Raw genomic sequence first — 17,363 nt, 5'->3', positions numbered from 1 at the left:
TATAAAAAGGAAGGTTAGAATACCATAAAGCAAAGTAGAATCATCATAAAGGTAAAGTCAGTTGTGTCTGACTCTCCTAGGGGGTGGTGCTCATCTCTGTTTCTTAGCCGAGGGGGCCAGCGTTGTCCAAAGACATTTCTGTGGTCATGTGGCCATATGACTATATGCCAAGGTGCATGGAACTTTGTTACCTTTCCACCCAAAGTGCTACCTATTTATCGACTCCCATTTGCATACTTTCGAACTGCTAGATGACCAGGAGTTGGGACAAGTAACGGAGCTCTCCCCATCATGCAGTTTTTAGGCCTCGAACCCGGACTGTCAGCTTTCGAGCTGGTAAGCTCAGCGTCTTTAACCATCACACCCCCATCATACATCATGCAACCATCATATATATATTTTTCAAAAAATACTTTTCAGCCCTTCGTAAACCATGTAGCTATTCTTAGAAAATTTAAAAGATAGAGGTGCTGTCACTCAATACTTTGCTTTAAAAAGAGGAAAGCTGAAAAAAAAAGAGTTTATTGACTAGAGAAAGTTGTGGAAACAATTTCACATCACCTTCTAGCAAATGAGGTCTCTGTGTATAAACTAGCCATTCTCACATAGCAGTCATTTTGCAAAAAGACATTGTTTCAACATTCCAAAGATCTCCACAGTCCCAAAACATTAAGTTTTTCTTAAAAGCAAGAGAAAATTAACCAAGTCATCCATTTATTGGGAATGGATTATATTGCAACTAATAATGCCAAATAACACATTTAGCTTATTTGATCAAAATAACAGATTCCAAAAAAATAAAAGGAAAAACATATCAATAAATATCAATACAAATAATGATCATGAGATTATTAGGATGCTAAATATATCCTAATGCCTTGTTAATAGTACAGTATACATTTATCTTATATGTATCTGTTACGGCAGTGGTTCTCAATCTTTTTAATGCCGTGACCCCCAACCGGTCGTAAGTCGAGGACTAAACCGGTTGTAAGTCGAGGACTAAACCAGTCGTAAGTCGAGGACTAAACTGGTCGTAAGTCGAGGACTTTCCCTGCCGCCGCGCATGCGTGGTTCCACCCCCTGCGCCGGCCGAGGCGTAGCTGGCAAGCAGCAGAGATGGAGCAGGCCGACCACCAGCTGGCCCAGCTCAAGGGAGGTAAGGCACCCGCCAGAAAAGGGGGAAAAAATAGCGGACAGCCTTGCTTGGCGACCCCCATGAAATGGTCAATCGACCCCAAATGGGGTCGCGACCCATAGGTTGAGAACCGCTGTGTTAGGGGTTGTAAAGTCATTTTTCCAGAGGGAAGGATGCTTAGGTAGACTGCTACAACCTACTGAAACAAACAAACAAACAAAATCAATGAATATTTTTAAAAAGGCTTTAATTCAGAAAAAAAGGGAAATTAATCCTTGAATGTTTTGGAAGGTAAGCTTTGTAGTACAGTTGCTCTGCTTTATTTATGGACATTTTGAAGAATCCAGACATGCCCATTTCTATTTGTTAATTTACTATTATTTTTCGTCACTTCTATAATTTTTTTTCCTAGAAAAGCTGAAGGGTACAGAAGACAGCAAAGAAGTGACATTTCCACTTGCTGAGATTGCTACCAGTTCCTCTGGGGCCTCCCCTCTCTCTGACTTGTCAGCAAGAACAACAACATCATCTATTTATTCTGAACCTTGCCTGAGGGCCTCAGTTCCTTCACAATTATTAGAAGAACCATTAAACATTAATAACTGGTGACTATGATCCTTGGTTTTTTTTGGTCCACTCTGTCAACTTTTCCTTCCGTGTCTTATCTTTGTAGGTTGTAAATCTGGCTACAGGGATTGGCTTACTCTGGAAACCTTTAGGAGTAAAGAGCAGGATAGAAATTAATGCAACCAAGATTCTCTAAATCAGAGGTCTTCAAACTTGGCCCTTTTATGAATTGTGGACTTCAACTCCCAGAATTCCTGAGCACGAATTCTGTGAGTTGAAGTCCACAAGTCATAAAAGGGCCAAATTTGAAGACCCCTGCTCTAAATGTTCAATAAACTGCCTTAGCTTTCACTAATCTAGCCTACAGTATAAGTACAAAGGTGTTAATATAAGTAACCAACAGGGCTCATAATTTATTAAATCCCTTCTAATTTTTACTTCAAAATGTTTTAAATATGTTCAATTATCCATATTTGGGTTGTGGCATATCACATACCTTCCAGCTCTCATGCCATCTACTGATTGTAGCATAACCCACAAATCCAAATAATCTATTATGATAGATAGGTTGCACAATCAGTCAGATGTTTAGACTGGTTTTGGTATTTTTATCCTCCCATCGAATCCTTCCTAAGGACCTGGAATAGGCAGATATTGATATTTGATGATGTTAAAGATACCATCACAGGATGTAAGCTATTCCAAGTAAAGCTGCCTTTTGCAATTGATTGATGGTGATTTTGTCAATGAGGATGGTCTTCAAATGATGCTCCAGATGTTTTGGGATTGAATCCAAGACGCCTAGTGATACTATCTTTGTTTTCTTTTGAAAAGAGTCATTCTAATTCTATTTGCTAGTTTGTTTATTGTGATTTTTTCCAGGTCTTGTCTGTTGGAATTCTAAAGTCCCAGAGCACTTTAGCGTCATTTTCTATTTGTCTATTTTGTAATCTATTATTATTTATACAAAATGTAAAATCACAGTTGCCACTTCTTTAACTGGTGTTGGCCTTCATCCACATCGAGTTCTTCCCAAGAACCTTGGCTGCCATAATGTATCCGTGTAGTATATGTGCGGATCCAAGTATATGTTGCTTTTTGTAATTGATTGCTGGAATTTTGTCAGGCAGAACTAATCTTGCCAATAACTTGAAATCCTTAAATGACATGTGTTGTTCTTAAATGCATTTAATATTCCCTTCCTTTTCTCAGTAGCCCAGCTCACTAAATGCAACTATATCATTTCCATTTCAGGCTTGAAGTAGATGAGATATTTATATATGACTCATAAAAGCTAAGCATAGGTAAGTAATGAGAACCAATTATTTTCATCTGGGTTTACTGTACAAGGCAGAGTTACAGATGACTAAGTGCTGTAGTGCTCCCATCTAAGCTATAAGAAACCTTTTTTTCTATCCTAAACTCCAAAATTGTGAAAGTTATTAAAACCTGGCAACTCCTAGTACCTAATGGTAGCATTACCTGGATGGATCAAAAGCTGTGCAGGTCTTTAAAAAAAAAACCAGAGTCCACTATTTGGTATTTAATTTTAATCATCTTATTTGACCAGTTAAAAAGGAAGTAATTAATAAAATAAAAAATATTTTTATCAAATGAAAACCCAAGTACATAATGTAATTGCCAAGTTGATCACAGAGCCATCTGGCCATAAGCCAAAGCATATTATCTTTTAAACAAGTTCTACTAATCTTCCAAGTGACTCACGTTCAACAGGAGTCACATTATATTTTTGTATATGAACTTGAAATGATTTGGAATAAATCTAATATTTAATTAGAACTTGTTTCTGAGGAAATTAAGTTTCTGCAGTAAGCAGCAATTATCTGGAAATAAACTCTTGGGCAATTGAAATGGTAACCATTTTTTGATGCTGCAGTTAAACCAAATACTTTTTATGCAATCATGAGAGTGCAGAGAAGAGTGTGTTCTGAATACTTTTCCATCAAAATGACATAGTTGATCATTCTGAAATTATTCCACATTATCCTGGGATTTATATTAATCTCTTAGCTTACATGATAAGAAAAGCATACTATGTATCTCCTCTGGGCCATTGAGAATTATTTTGTCTAGAGCCATGTCAAAGTAATCTTTTTGCTCTGCTCACCACTATAAACTAGCAAAAGAAAATCTTCAACCAGAAGAGTCTTCAGAGGGTCAAAAAAGTCAAGATGATGACCATAACACAACAAAAGTCCTGTCTCTTTTATATATTCATCATGTAACACACATAAACACGGGAGGTCTTCAATCAAGTGGTCTTAGTTGCCATCTTGATTTTTTTTACCCCTGCCCTTCTGCCCAAGGATATTCCTCTATCTTCAGCTTACAGTATTGTTAAAGATTGACTGTACAGCTCCTGTAATTAATTCACATCCAGGCCTCATTGTCATACATATTTGCAAAAGCATATTTATAAAAGGCACAAAGAATTCATCCATGTGTTGGTCCCATAACCAAATGCATGCATTCATATTCTTGATTCAAAAACAATATGTCTTTGAGGAAAAAAAATAGTATTATAACTTTTTCATATCGGGCTAGTGAGTCTTCAGGAAAATCTGTATGGTCTTTATGAAAACTTAACAGTTTACTTGCTGAACTCCTTATTTTATCCACTACAGTCATGTTTCCAACAGAGTTGAAATTGCAACATTCACAATCATACCGATAATATAGCCTGCTGAAAATTTAATTGATGCTCTGTGGTTATATCCCATTCTTGTGTTGATTTTATAAATGTTCAGGAGGTAAGAAGTCATATTTTATAAGTTTGCAGTTTGTTTATTTTGAATTACTATATTGGCAATAAATACAGAAAGCAAAGAAATGGTTACTGCATAAGCAGTAATAAGAAGCAAGCTGTACATTTAATAGATGCATATATGCATACAGTATAAGAACTCACTGTAAGCTTTCCTCTTTAGATATGGTAAGACTACATTTCTCACCTGGCATAGCTGTTAGCATATTGACTGGGGATTATGGAAACTGAAGTTCCAAAACAGCAGAGCACCAGGTTGACAATGGTTACCAAATTCAGCTTCAAATGGGCAGAAAGTACTTTACGACAATAGCACTAACTTTTAAAGTGGTACAATTTGCAGTGTAAAGCAACTGAAAAAAATCTAAGAAGCTACTCATAAAAGTGCAATAGGAAAAAATACTGTATTTCAATAAATTCAGGAAAGTGGCATTTCCAAAGCAATTTTAAAAAGTGAACCATATGGCAAGAAGTGTTACTTGCCTCACCCATTTCAGCCTCTGGAATGCAACAATCGTCCGTATAACAAAAGCAAATACAAGGGTATTAACTCTCATGCGCCTGGTTGCTTTTTTACTATAATTCTTTTACCCTGTTTTATTTCACTGTATTTAGTTTCATTTCCATACTTTATATCCTTCAAAAGGAAACAAAAACAAGCTCAAAAGACATTAAGGTAATGCTATATTAACCTAATAGGAAGTTAGTCCTGTCTGACTCACTGACAACCTGCCACGTAACCTGAAGATAAAAAATAGGCAAACATTTGGTCAATTTCCCAAGGTAAATTGCAGCCAGCACCTAGTGGGTGTGGGATCCAGGCAAACAAATATTTATGCACTAGAAAGTTAAGCAGCAGTTGAAAGACAGACTCTCTCTTCTGCTTTGCAAGTTGTATTCTAGCTATTACCTTTGCTTTAAGCCAAGGCAGGTATCACTGCTGCTTTTAGAGCATTTGCTTAGGCCAAAGACACTGTTAAATAACAGGGAACACAGCTGCATCTTAAAGGCTAACACATCTTTAAGCAAAAAGCCCACGTCACAATAAATATGCTACACTCTATTTCGGCTACATTTAAGGTAGAATGGGTCTTTAGAAAGCATCAACACCTGTCCATTTCTATGGGGATAACAGAGGTCTCATAGGTAATGTGTACAAAATTCAGAGGGCAGTGATTTAACGAAACTCAGCCTCTCTGCTGATTCATTGCTGTCCAAAATTTTGCTCATTCTGAAGTCTTCTCTTCTCCTTCTGCTCATTCTAAAGTGGTATGAAGTTAGTTTACGTCCACATTTTACACACACTCCCTGTTAGCCCATTAAACAGAAGTTGATCCTAATGTGTTATTTCTTAGTAGCCCAAAATACTTGCAGGGTGGGGGGGGGGGTTGGAGAAGCCAGATGTTTATGTTTGCCAATGCCCATCTCAATCAAAATCTGTCCAAAATTTTTGCTTCTGCTATTCAGACCTAAGTGAAAGAAAGGAGGCGCAACTAGAGTGGCTTTTTCTCTACTTTGATAGGAGAGTGCTTTCTTTCTTTCTTTCTTTCTTTCTTTCTTTCTTTCTTTCTTTCTTTCTTTCTTTCTTTCTTTTTTAAAACCCAGGGCTCACACAACGATATTTCGCCAATTATTTTAAGGAAGGACCTCCTGATTCCACTCTTCCGACCTGGTCATAGATGCCCCCTCCCCGCTTTTCCCCCCACGCAGAAAGAGTCAGATGTCCCCCTGTCCCCCCCCCCCGCGGGTACCTCTTTGCAGGCGTGGAGATTCTCCCCCTGGGCGGTAGCGGCGCCCGCCCAAAACAGCAACAACAGGCAGAGCAGAAGGAGCGGCAGGCGCGTCCACCCGATCCCAACAGGATGGCAGCAGCATCTGGTTATCCCCTCAGCAGGATGAAGCCTGCCAGCCCCAGCCATCGTGGCGCAGGAGAAACCGCGAGGAGCCGGTAGTCGCGCTGCGCCTCGGGCAGACAGTCACCGACTCAGGTGCGACGGTAGCCGCGCTCTGGGGCAGAAAAGGATGCAGGAGCCCGCCCCGCCCCCTCGGACCGCCCACACCTCGCTGCCTAGCAACCGCAGCTGCCTCCGCCGCGCGGCCTCCGGAGGCCGAGGAGCACCTGAGGCTCGAAAGGCGCGCGCGACGAAAAGAAAGCCGTTCGGTTTCGAAGCGCTCAGTCAGCGGCCCCCAGCAAGGCCTCGCCGGAGTCGCTCAAGCCGCGCGCGCTGCACTAACGATCCAACCCGGCTTTGGGCAGCCGTTCTCCACACAGGAGCGGCCAAGGGTCCCAAAGCAGCAGCCCGACTCTGTTCGCACCTGGCCTGCCGGTTCCTTGGGAGCTCGCTCCCCTTAACCAAAGTTATTGTCGGGCTCTGAAACCATTAAAAGGGGCGCTTCGCTTCTCATGTTGGGGTTTGACTGGCACTGTCTGAACGTTTCCGTTCACCTGGGACTAACTCTTCCGTGTAATCCCGCTGGGCTTCAGGAAGGGAGAGAATTGTAAAGGTCTTTCAGAGCTATTCAGGGCGCTTAAAGCATGGGCCGTAAAAAATGAAGGAAACGTGGGTTCCACTTTATAAATATTCTTGTAAAAGTGGGTTGTTTTTTTCTTTATTTCACGTGAAGGAGCATAAAGGGTCTGCCGACTTCGGTCCTTTCCAGCCTCGCGCCGTTTTTTCGTGCTTTCTTTCTGCCTCGAAGAGCTTCGCTTTTATTTCCAGCCATTAGAGGGCGCTTTCAATACGTAGCGGCCGGAGGATTCGGTCATTGTCGCTTAGCAACCGCCATCGTATCCTAAACAAAACTGACACGCGGAGACAGAACTCGTGATCCGCACCGACGACTGGCAACCCTACAGTGCTGAGAGTATGTCACCCGCTAGGAACTCCTTCCCATTCCCTAATTACGAAAATGAAAATACATACTGTGGTAATAGGAATGCACAGGTAAGAGAGATCCCTTTATTTTATTTTATTTTAAATATATAGACACAAGCATTCGCATTGCGGTGCATTTTCTTTATCCTAATGAAATTTAGGGACCAGATGCTATTAATTAATTAATTCAATGATACGGCAGCCTCCCTTTAGCGTCTTAATATTTTACAGATGATGTCAGAAACTACTTTTTAACCTGAGATGCATATTTTATAATGTTTATTAATACAGGATAAAATGTGGAGGTCTGGCTTTAAAAATAACCCTAAATACATCTAGTCTAGTGTGTATAAAATTCACATCTGGGAAGTTTGTCCTATTTTCTTGCTTTTCAGACAATTTCTGTCCCTTAATGACTCATATTTATTATACACCCAGAGTAATAAATCAAGATGCACAAGAGAGACTTGGAGACACAGGATGAAAGAAAGATCAAAATTGTCAAAATTAATGATCTTCTCTTGCTTTAATGTTCTTTATAAAAATGCAAAACATAAAAGAACACAATGCAATTATTGTAGATGTTTATATTTCACTGAGTTAATGAGAACTTCCTTAAACAAGGGGATTGAGGAAAAAATGGAAAGACAAGAAAACACTGAACTACTGTAAGACACAACAATAGAACCTCTGTTAGAATGTATACCAAAGATCTAATTGGCCAGATACTCAAATCTGAGTTAAGCCAAGCAATCAGGTTTGTCCAAGTCAAGCAACCAGTTTTGGGATTTGTTACCAAGTAGCTAAGTTAACATCAGTCTTCCCCAATGTGACGCCAGAGGTGTTAGACTGCAAGTTCCAGACTTCTATGCTAATAGTCTGGCAAGATGTTTATACATTTAATTCCAATTCCTTTGGGTGGTTAACAGGTTGAGGAAGACTGCCTAAAATATGTAGAGAATCCTTTGTAGCTTGTAATCTTAAAAATACAAGGTGAGTTTTATATAACATTTTAGATCTCCTTTTAAAGTAAGAATGGTTTGGTATTATCCATCTGCTGAAATCTGTTGCTATGTTGACTTTTTCTGATTAGAAAAACTTGTGTGGTCTCAATTTACAACCATTCAGTGACCAAAAACTGACTTATGACTGTTGCCGTGTTACCATGGTCATGTAATCAAAATTTGGACACTTGGCAACTGGCATGTATTTGATGTTTGCAATGTCCTGGGATCATGCACTCACCTTTGCAATCTTCTGAAAAGCAAAATCAATGAGGAAGCCATATTCACTTAATATATCATCACATATAAACCTTGTTACTAACTTAACAACTGCAGTGATTCATTTAACATCTGTGGCAAGAAAACTCGTAAAAAAGGGCAAAACTCATTTAGCAATTGTCTTGCTTAGCAATGGAAATTTTAGGATCAATTGTAGTCATAAGTCGAGGACTAGCTGTATTTGTCTTACTGCATATGGCTATCTTACTGCATATGACTAATCCTACATTTTAAACGTACATGAGTCAATAGGATTGAAGTAGTCAGGAAGATGCCAATATTTTTATTGCATGTGCGCATTCCTTGGGTTCCAACTTCAATAATTAGACAATATTAAGAGTTAATATAAATAAGCAGTTAAGTTTTATCTTTTTATTGAGTCAGTACAATAAGTTTAGTATCATTCTTATTGATTCAGAAAACCTCCTATGACAGTGATGGCGAACCATTTAGAGACCGAGTGCCCAAAAACTGGCACCGCCCCTGCTCCACCCCCATTCCGCCTGCCCGCAGGGCCACTCATCGCCTCCAGGGCCCGCCGCAGATCGCCCAGCAGCACCATGGCAGTCATGCCCTCTGCCCGCACCCCGCAGCATCAACTGTGCGCGATGGGGCGTGAGGGCAGAATTGCCTGGCTGCCATGTCCTTGACTGCACTGCTCTGCGTGGGCCATGCTCAGGGGCGACCCTTCTCCAGGAAGGCTGCTGGTGAGGAGGGTGTCATGGGGGGAGGCAAGGCTGGAGCAACAGCATGTGTGCCCACAGAGTGCCGCCTCTGGAACCCGTGCCATAGGTTTGCCACCACTGTTCTATGACATGCCCTCCCATCTTTCTCAGCAACAAGACACCTGGAATCGTCTACATGGAACAGCAACTTTGGCAAGCATCAGAAGAGAAGTCTGGTATTCAGAACCTGAGGTAAAAAAAGAAATGATACTGCCATCTTTTGTTGTTTTTCAAGGTGCATTCTCTTTATTCTTTAGTGCCTTACTATTCTCCTTCTTTAAAATACCTTAGAAATGGGTATTAAATAGACCTTGAGAACCTGAAAGGGACACTTCAATTTGATAAAATGTTTGTTTAGAATGAAAATGTATTATCTGCTTGGGGTTTGTTTAGAGAGCCAGTGTGTCTTTAGAAATCTGACAAGTTCTTGGGTCAATTTTTATCAAGCAAATGTACACCTTTATAGCTTTGAAGGCTGCTAGATGCATTAATAGAGAAGCTGTTAAATTTTGAACTTGATTACATGAGAAACAGATGTTATGGAGTAATCTTAATTTGAAAATGGGGGAAATCATAAGCTGAGTAAGGAATCAATGCCTAGAAACTGTATTTGAAATACAACCTAACAATTCAATTGTATGCAAATTGAAGTTAGGATGGTAATATTTTATTTGTGGAATAAGGAATTCTTGGGAAATCAATGGGACCAAGTTTTAAGAAATGCTAATCAAGAAATTACTTAATTAGAAATTCTTGGTTCATGTTTACTGAACTTTCCAAACAAACTTTCATTCTTAAATATTTCTTGTCATGACATTTCTCATAATGGCATTGTAAGATATTTTTGGGCTCTTTCATATAATTTGGTTGTATAATTTGGTTGTATTGTCATAGTTTCATTTCAAATCATTAATATAATTTTAGAGAATTAGAACAATTAACCAGTGGAACAACCTGCCTCCAGAAGCGGTGAATGCACCAACACTGGAAGTTTTTAAGAAGAAACTGGACAGCCATTTGTCCAAAATGGTATAGGGTTTCCTGCCTGAGCAGGAGGTTGGACTAGATGACCTCCAAGGTCCCTTCCAACTTTATCATTATTATTATTATTATATATAAATGGAATTTTAAATTACATTCCAAAATTACAGAATTTTACATTATATTAAGAGTCTTTTACTCCCTGAGATTGGTTATTTTCTTGCAGATGTTTCATTAGTACTAAACTACATAACATCAGTGCTAGTAGTGAGTGGGGTTTGCTCCCATTTTACTTTAATTGGCACAAACATAGGGATCAGTTAAAATATAAGGAAAAACAACACTCCATGTGTCAAGAGTGAATTGTAGAGATGTGTTTTGTTTTTTGAAATGTATTTATATTATAGAATGAAGATGCTTCTATATGATCTAGAATGTATATGACCAAGGTAGATAGATATTACTATTACATATTTTATTTTTATTACATATTTGATATATTTTAAATTCTATTATTACTATTAATTTCACTATAAAAGAAACCAATGAAGAATGAAGCAACTTATATTGATATATAACTTATAGGCATCTGGATAAGGCACCTTGCTTTTTTGTGTTCTGATATAAATGCATTCTACTAATCTGGGTAGATATATAAAATGTAGTTTTACAATTGTACAACTTTGTACAATCTTAATTCTGAGAACATTTATTGCAAGGTTCTTACCTTAATACATATCTTCATTTTTGCCTTCTGTTTTGCTGTTAGACAGGCAATTCCTAAAAAGTTTGCATATACTATTTAACCTTTAAAACATTTCTACTGCACTTTCTCTAATGTATGCTTGTAAGTCAACATGCTTCCCGCTTACTAATCTCATTTGCAGATTTCTAAAGACAGTTTGGATTTTAATCTCAGTTCTCTATACAATCACCATGAAGACCTGCTTAAAGACAAAAGTCAAGTAGTCCTCCATAAGGAGACCCTCCTTGATGACCATGGGTAAACATACATTTTTATTCTTCTAAATTTAAAAAACGAGCATCAGACTCCAGTGGATGCATACTCTAATAGTGCTGCAATTCTTATAGCTATGAAACCAACAATAGGATGTACATTGTGTGATCAATAAGCCTATCCATCATATTTATTAGATTATATTTTTACATTAAACAAGTTTGTCCACATCAGCTACATTTCATTTTCTTCAGGGTAAATTTCAACTAGTATCAGGCATGTAAAATACATTTTTAATATTTTCAATTTGAAATAAATACAAATGCATGTTTGAAAACATAACTTAAATGTTTCCAGCTCCAGAATGCAATCTCTAGTTAAAGACATATACTGGAGAATACTTTAAAGTCATTTATCAGGGATAGTGTAATTCATTTTCTGTACTGAACAGATGATTAAACTCCATAACCTAAATGGTCCTTTCTAACTCTGAGTCAATAATTCCTGTTAATTCTAAGCATTCTCATAAATTTGAACAGCATGCTACTGTTTCCTTAGCTAAATAGTCTTATTCTACTTCTTTTACTTAATTAAAGATTATTTGCACAATACATTAATTCACTTTAATGTTTACCATTCAACAATTATTTCTGCCCAAGAGGCAACACTTTCTTGCTAATGCGCGTCCTTTGTTTTTGAGCACGGCAGAACATTGAAGGGTTTAGAGCCTGTGAAGAAATACACTTCAGTTCAGCATCCTACCTCCAAGGGCATTACTGTGAGACACTGGGCTAACCCTGTAAAAGAATCTATCCACCACATTGAGGGAGCCATTGGTAAGCATGACCATTAAATGCCTTTTTGGTTGAAGAGGAGCTAGAACAGAAACCTTTTCAGTACATCAATTTTCAAATACCTTCCCCTCAAGTTAGTTTAGATTATTTTATCCAACTTTCTTTTGAGATAATATATTATATCCTTAATCACAGGTCTGTGTTAAAAGCTTCGTCATTCAAAGTGGATAATACCAGAGTGATGTAAACTTTATATTACAAATAATTAAATGCCAATAGCTCAGTGAAGCAGAACCTAACATACAGTAAAAATAGGTATTTAAAAAAATGTTCCCGGCTGCATAACATAATTTTAAAGATAAAATAAAGTCAAGAGAGTTCTGTAGCTTTGTTCCATTGCAAGATACCAGTTATTTGTGTGTGTGTGTGTGTGTGTGTGTGCGCGTGCGTTTGGGGTATGTGTCAATTCTCAGAACAGTAAATAACAGTGACAAAATAATTTGTCTTTGTTTGCAGAATCTCCACATACTGCTGCCACAAACAGTGGATATTCCCGTAAAGAGAATGGTGGGATCTTCTATCATTAATGATTTTTGCAGGGTCCTTTCGTCTGTACTTGCTGCCTATTTGTTAACTCTTGGCTCACTGTATGCTTAGTTTTCAGGTCATCCATTAAACCAGCCAGCTTCACTGAATTTTAGTAAAAGCTCAGCTGTGCCATATTTGAAAAAGCAGCTTGTTCTTGCCAATGGACCAAGCCCCAAACATATCAGGCCTAATAAATTCAGATATTTGGTTAGGACTGAAGTAATAGAATATAGTCCACTTTGGGTTCAACTCTAAAGAAGATACTATTTATATTGAACCATTACAGTATTATTTTACACAATCTTACGCTAAAACTATCTTAGTTAATATCTCAAAGTAAAATATGAACATCAATTAGTCTTTAAAAAATGTTTTTCAAAAACAAAATGCAAATATAACTTCATTCCTAAATTATTCCTAATACACTTATGGAGTACTTCAGAACACAAATTTCCATAAGAACAGAGTGATCCAACTTCTGAAGATTAAAACTATTATATCAAGATCAAAAAGAATGCCAACCAGGAACAAGGGCCGAATGCCAAAATACACAATTCTATAACCTTTATAAAAAGTTCTGCAAGTACAAAAACTGCCACAGATTGAGGAGACAAAGCACCTGATGTCATTTATAAACACCGTGGCTATGTGCAAGTTTCAAAAGTAAGCTGGAGCCAAAGATTGCCAATACAAATGAATCTCAAAACCAGCCCAGTAATGTTTATTTCAAATTGGAAGTTGATGCTTTATGATACATTACTGAATTGATATTTTCCCTTGGCACTTTAAGCCTATACTTTTGAGTGATGTTAGATTATTAGCTATGCAAAGTGTAGGTTGTGAGAATTTTGCTCAAAGAAAGAGGTCAAGAAACCCAAGAAAGATAGATTTCTATACCTCTTAGGCTTATCCACTTCCTGTCTACTGCATTGACTTAATTTTTTATCCTTTATCTTCACATATAAAGCCATACTTTTAAAGATTTTATCTGCTTTGTCCATTGTTTTCATTATTCAGTATTGTCTCCCTATTGCAGTTTTTTAACTAATCTATCCAGTAACATGCTGTTAGAATCAACCCATTCTCCTCTGCTGAACTTTTTTTTATCACTCTAATATACATTTTTAATTAATATTTTCACCTATATTCTTTCATTATTGCCTTATGGTTCCTGTGATGCAATTTTTCTGCTTTTCTAAAAAAAAGTTGTTGTAGATCCCAAATAATTGTTTCACATTTTAATTCCAAATCAGTTATATCCTTTCTTGTATATCAAATCATGCAATTTCCTGAATAAACAATCTAAGCATTACATCATCTCAGTTAATTAGCATTAAAGGTTTCACTGTATATATCTTAAAGAAATTTGGAACATTATCTCTTCTCAAGCTAGTTCTTGCCGATTTGAACTGAAAATTCATCTGGTATCATTTTCCCGTGGTCTAATATATCACAGCGCTGGCTCAATGGCTTAGAAATAGATATAAGCACTGCCCCTAAGGTTGGTTACGACTAGCACAGTAAAACTGCAAAACTGGCTTGTCTAATCTACAATTAAGCACTATCTAAAATTAGCTTGCTTGTCCTGCTAGATCAGACATGTCAAACTCGCGACGTCACGTGATGTCGCACAACGTATCCAGCCGGTTTTGCCATTGCCGGCAATGGGATGGGTGCAGCTTCTGGATGACGCATCCGGCCCACGGGCCGGCAGTTTGACACCCCTGTGCTAGATGATAGGGTAAAGTTTACAATAAGATTTTTTTTTAAAAAAATAACCTCTTACTACATTCATATAAAGGTTGGATTCAAACTGGTTACTCCCTGAACATTATCTCTTTATATTCTCAAAAGAGCACGAACTCTTGCAAGTCCACATTTTCAGAGTTGTCCAAGGATGCTTCTGTGGTCATGTGGCCAGCATGACTATACGCTGAGGCACATGGAATGCTTCCCACTGAAATGGTACCTATTTATCTATGTGCATTTTCATGCTTTTGAACTGCTATGTGGGCAGGAACTGGGGCTAGTAATGGGAGCTCACCTAGTCACACAGCACTCAGGCCTTGAACCCAGGCTGCTAGCTAAACAAGCTCAGTCTTTTAATTGCTGAGCTATCATACCCCCAAAACATTCTATACATGCATAATCCTTAATTGCCAGGAATGCATACCAAGACATGAAAAAAGCAGAAATTAAAGAAAAATGAACAGAGTACAATCCAAAGTCTTCATCTTAGTCTAGTCTCATTTATAACTGGCTTCTTGCCCCAATAAATAAAAATAAGTATCACTAAGATTACTACTTAAATAATAAGTATCCCTAAGGTTACTAGTGAAATAAAAGTAAGAAGTATCACTAAGGTTACTAGTAATAGGGTATGTCCCGTTTCAACTGAGATCACATTTTGAAATTTCACAGGGGTTAAAACTCCCTTGATTCCTCATTGGCCACGATAGCTGGGAGTTTCTCATTGTTTTGTGTCGGAATTTTAATTGTGATACTAGAAAGAGCTTTTTTTTAAAAAGCAACTTCTCAAACTTGTATGCACAAACTAGTTCCTGAAGAGGAAGCTCTTAGTCTGGAGCTGTAAGAGGTCCTGGCAGCACCTTAACCACCATGCGCCCATGTGCTTTGATAAAATCCATTTTATCATTTTTTTTTCCAAAGACGCATACCATACTCAGATCGATCTTTAGAGCATCGCAAGCATCTTGGGCGCATTACCTTTATTACATATTAAAGAAAACCTACTCAACGGCCAGCACAGGCTGTTGGTTAAGGAAAATCCAATCCTGATTTTAGTCGACGGCGGTGCTTCTAACCCGAGGAATAAAAGCCGACCACCCCCCCGGAACAAAGAAGTTCCTTGGCTGAAGCCGGATCAGAATCGCTTCGATACACATTGGCTAGGAAGAGGAACTTTCCAACCTCCAGCCTCATCTATCTGATCAATTCATCATTTCCGACCATACTGCCGCACGCTCATTAAACCGGCTTCTCCGTACAGCGCCAAGGGCTTCACACAAGCGGGTCTTTTCATTTCAGGCCGGGAAGGCGGCGACATCTCGGCCCGATCAAATAAGATCAACGTGTAAAAGCAATTGTTGCAGAGCAGGGCCACGTACATACACCTCCCGAAACCTTACACACGGTAACACACAAACTACAGACGCGGTTCAAGCATCCTCCAAACCACGCTCGCTCCCATTCACAAGCACACCACGATCGCTCGCCCTGACTGCCCACACAAAGATGGCGGGCAGGCCTCCACAGTTTTTCTACTCCGCATTGCATTCTGGGCAATCGCACAGCTCTGGGGCGGGGCTCGCGCGAGCGGCGGCTTTCCGTGAGATCCTACGAAGGAGGAGGGAACGCTGCGCATCAGAGCCCCGAAGGAAGCCGGCGCCTGATTGGACGGATTAGTCCAGTGTTTCTCAACCTTGACAATTTTAAGGCATGTGGACTTCAACTCCCAGAATTCCACAGCCAGCGTTGCTGGCTGTGGAATTCTGGGAGTTGAAGTCCACATGCCTTAAAATTGTCAAGGTTGAGAAAACACTGGATTAGTCTGTTCGAATGGCCGGAATTTCGAAAAGCGTTTAAGGCTGATGGATAAGAAGTAGTTTTAGAATAATGGCCGGGGGGGTGGGAGAGGAGGAAGGAAGCGGAAAAAAGTAGTTGAAACATACATTGGTTTTACTGCCTTTCCGCTTGAATTTTACTGCTTTTTCATTTGAATGTACTCTTCTTCCGCCGCGCATCCGTGATTATTTGTGTGTTGCATCTCCAGAGCCTCACCAGAACTAAACAGATCGTCTCTAAACCATAAACAGAATAACAGTACGTTCTCTTTGTTTCCTCCCTGATGTACAGTAAACGTGCGATTTTCTTATTGGCATTTTAAAGTGTGCCTAAACGTTTTAACTATGCTGCTCATCAAGAAGTTACCAACAGTGAGAACTGATATAAAAATGTATTATATGTGCACAATATTTCCTAATAAATTACATCTGCGTTATAAAACTAACGAGGACAATCGCAGTTAAAAATTTCCTCTAAAAGTCATGCTATGGCTATAATTTGAGAATTAGGGGTTACCACGTGACAAGGCAAGTATCTAGAGCAGCGTTCCTCAACCTCAACAAATTTTAAGTGCTGTACAGACCTCAACATTAAGGAATTCTGGGAGTTGAAGTCCACACATCTTAAAAGTTGCTGAGGTTGAGAGATGCTGGTTTAAGGAATAAAAATAAAACTATATTGTCAAAGCTGTGGGAACACAAGCATTCCCGCTGATTTTCATAGACCCTGAAAAATCTCTGGGAAATAAGCCTGGTTGATAATGCAATCCAATGAATATGGACTTTCTACCTGTCATAAAAACTTTGGGTATTTCCTGGAACATGCAAGTTCCTATATCTTAGATTTAATGTATCCAAATGATTAGAATTCTACAAAGTATTTAGCTTCAACACCATCAATTCAAGTGCAGGTTTTAATACATTAACTACCTTTGTTGTAGGTACAGTACTGTATTTATTATATATATTTTTGAAAATATATTTACATTCTTTTACAAATGGATTTCCCCCCTTACTTCCAAATACAGGGATAAAATTGCCAGATTATATTATACTAGTGAATCGCCAATATCAATGTTGGCTT

The 17,363-nt window shown here is 38.5% G+C and overlaps 2 protein-coding genes and 1 non-coding gene across 4 annotated transcripts in view; 1 reads left to right on the top strand and 2 right to left on the bottom strand.

Annotated features, from left to right (window-relative positions):
- The window catches only part of KIAA1324 (KIAA1324 ortholog), a 49,274-nt gene extending 42,798 nt beyond the window's left edge, over positions 1-6,476 (bottom strand). For both annotated transcript variants that reach the window (XM_029284470.1, XM_015817736.1), the window contains exon 1: positions 6,242-6,476. In XM_029284470.1, coding sequence (XP_029140303.1) covers positions 6,242-6,409 — 168 coding nt within the window. In that variant the 5' untranslated portion in view covers positions 6,410-6,476. The remainder of the gene's footprint in view (positions 1-6,241) is intronic.
- Positions 6,477-6,663: 187 nt separating this feature from the next.
- On the top strand, positions 6,664-14,007 carry CUNH1orf194 (chromosome unknown C1orf194 homolog). The gene is made up of 5 exons (XM_015817735.1): positions 6,664-7,435; positions 9,486-9,566; positions 11,243-11,358; positions 12,022-12,149; positions 12,624-14,007. The coding sequence occupies exons 1-5, from the start codon at positions 7,358-7,360 to the stop codon at positions 12,692-12,694; spliced, it is 474 nt and encodes a 157-aa protein (XP_015673221.1). The 5' UTR covers positions 6,664-7,357; the 3' UTR covers positions 12,695-14,007.
- Positions 14,008-15,574: 1,567 nt separating this feature from the next.
- Positions 15,575-15,939, bottom strand: LOC114922688. The gene has a single exon (XR_003810462.1).
- Positions 15,940-17,363: the final 1,424 nt, after the last annotated feature.

Source organism: Protobothrops mucrosquamatus, unplaced genomic scaffold, assembly GCF_001527695.2.
Source record: "Protobothrops mucrosquamatus isolate PMUCROS unplaced genomic scaffold, P.Mucros_1.0 scaffold631, whole genome shotgun sequence".
Classification (NCBI taxonomy): Eukaryota; Metazoa; Chordata; class Lepidosauria; order Squamata; family Viperidae; genus Protobothrops; species Protobothrops mucrosquamatus.
Note: the sequence above shows the minus strand (reverse complement) of the source record. Positions and strands in the feature narration are given on the sequence as shown.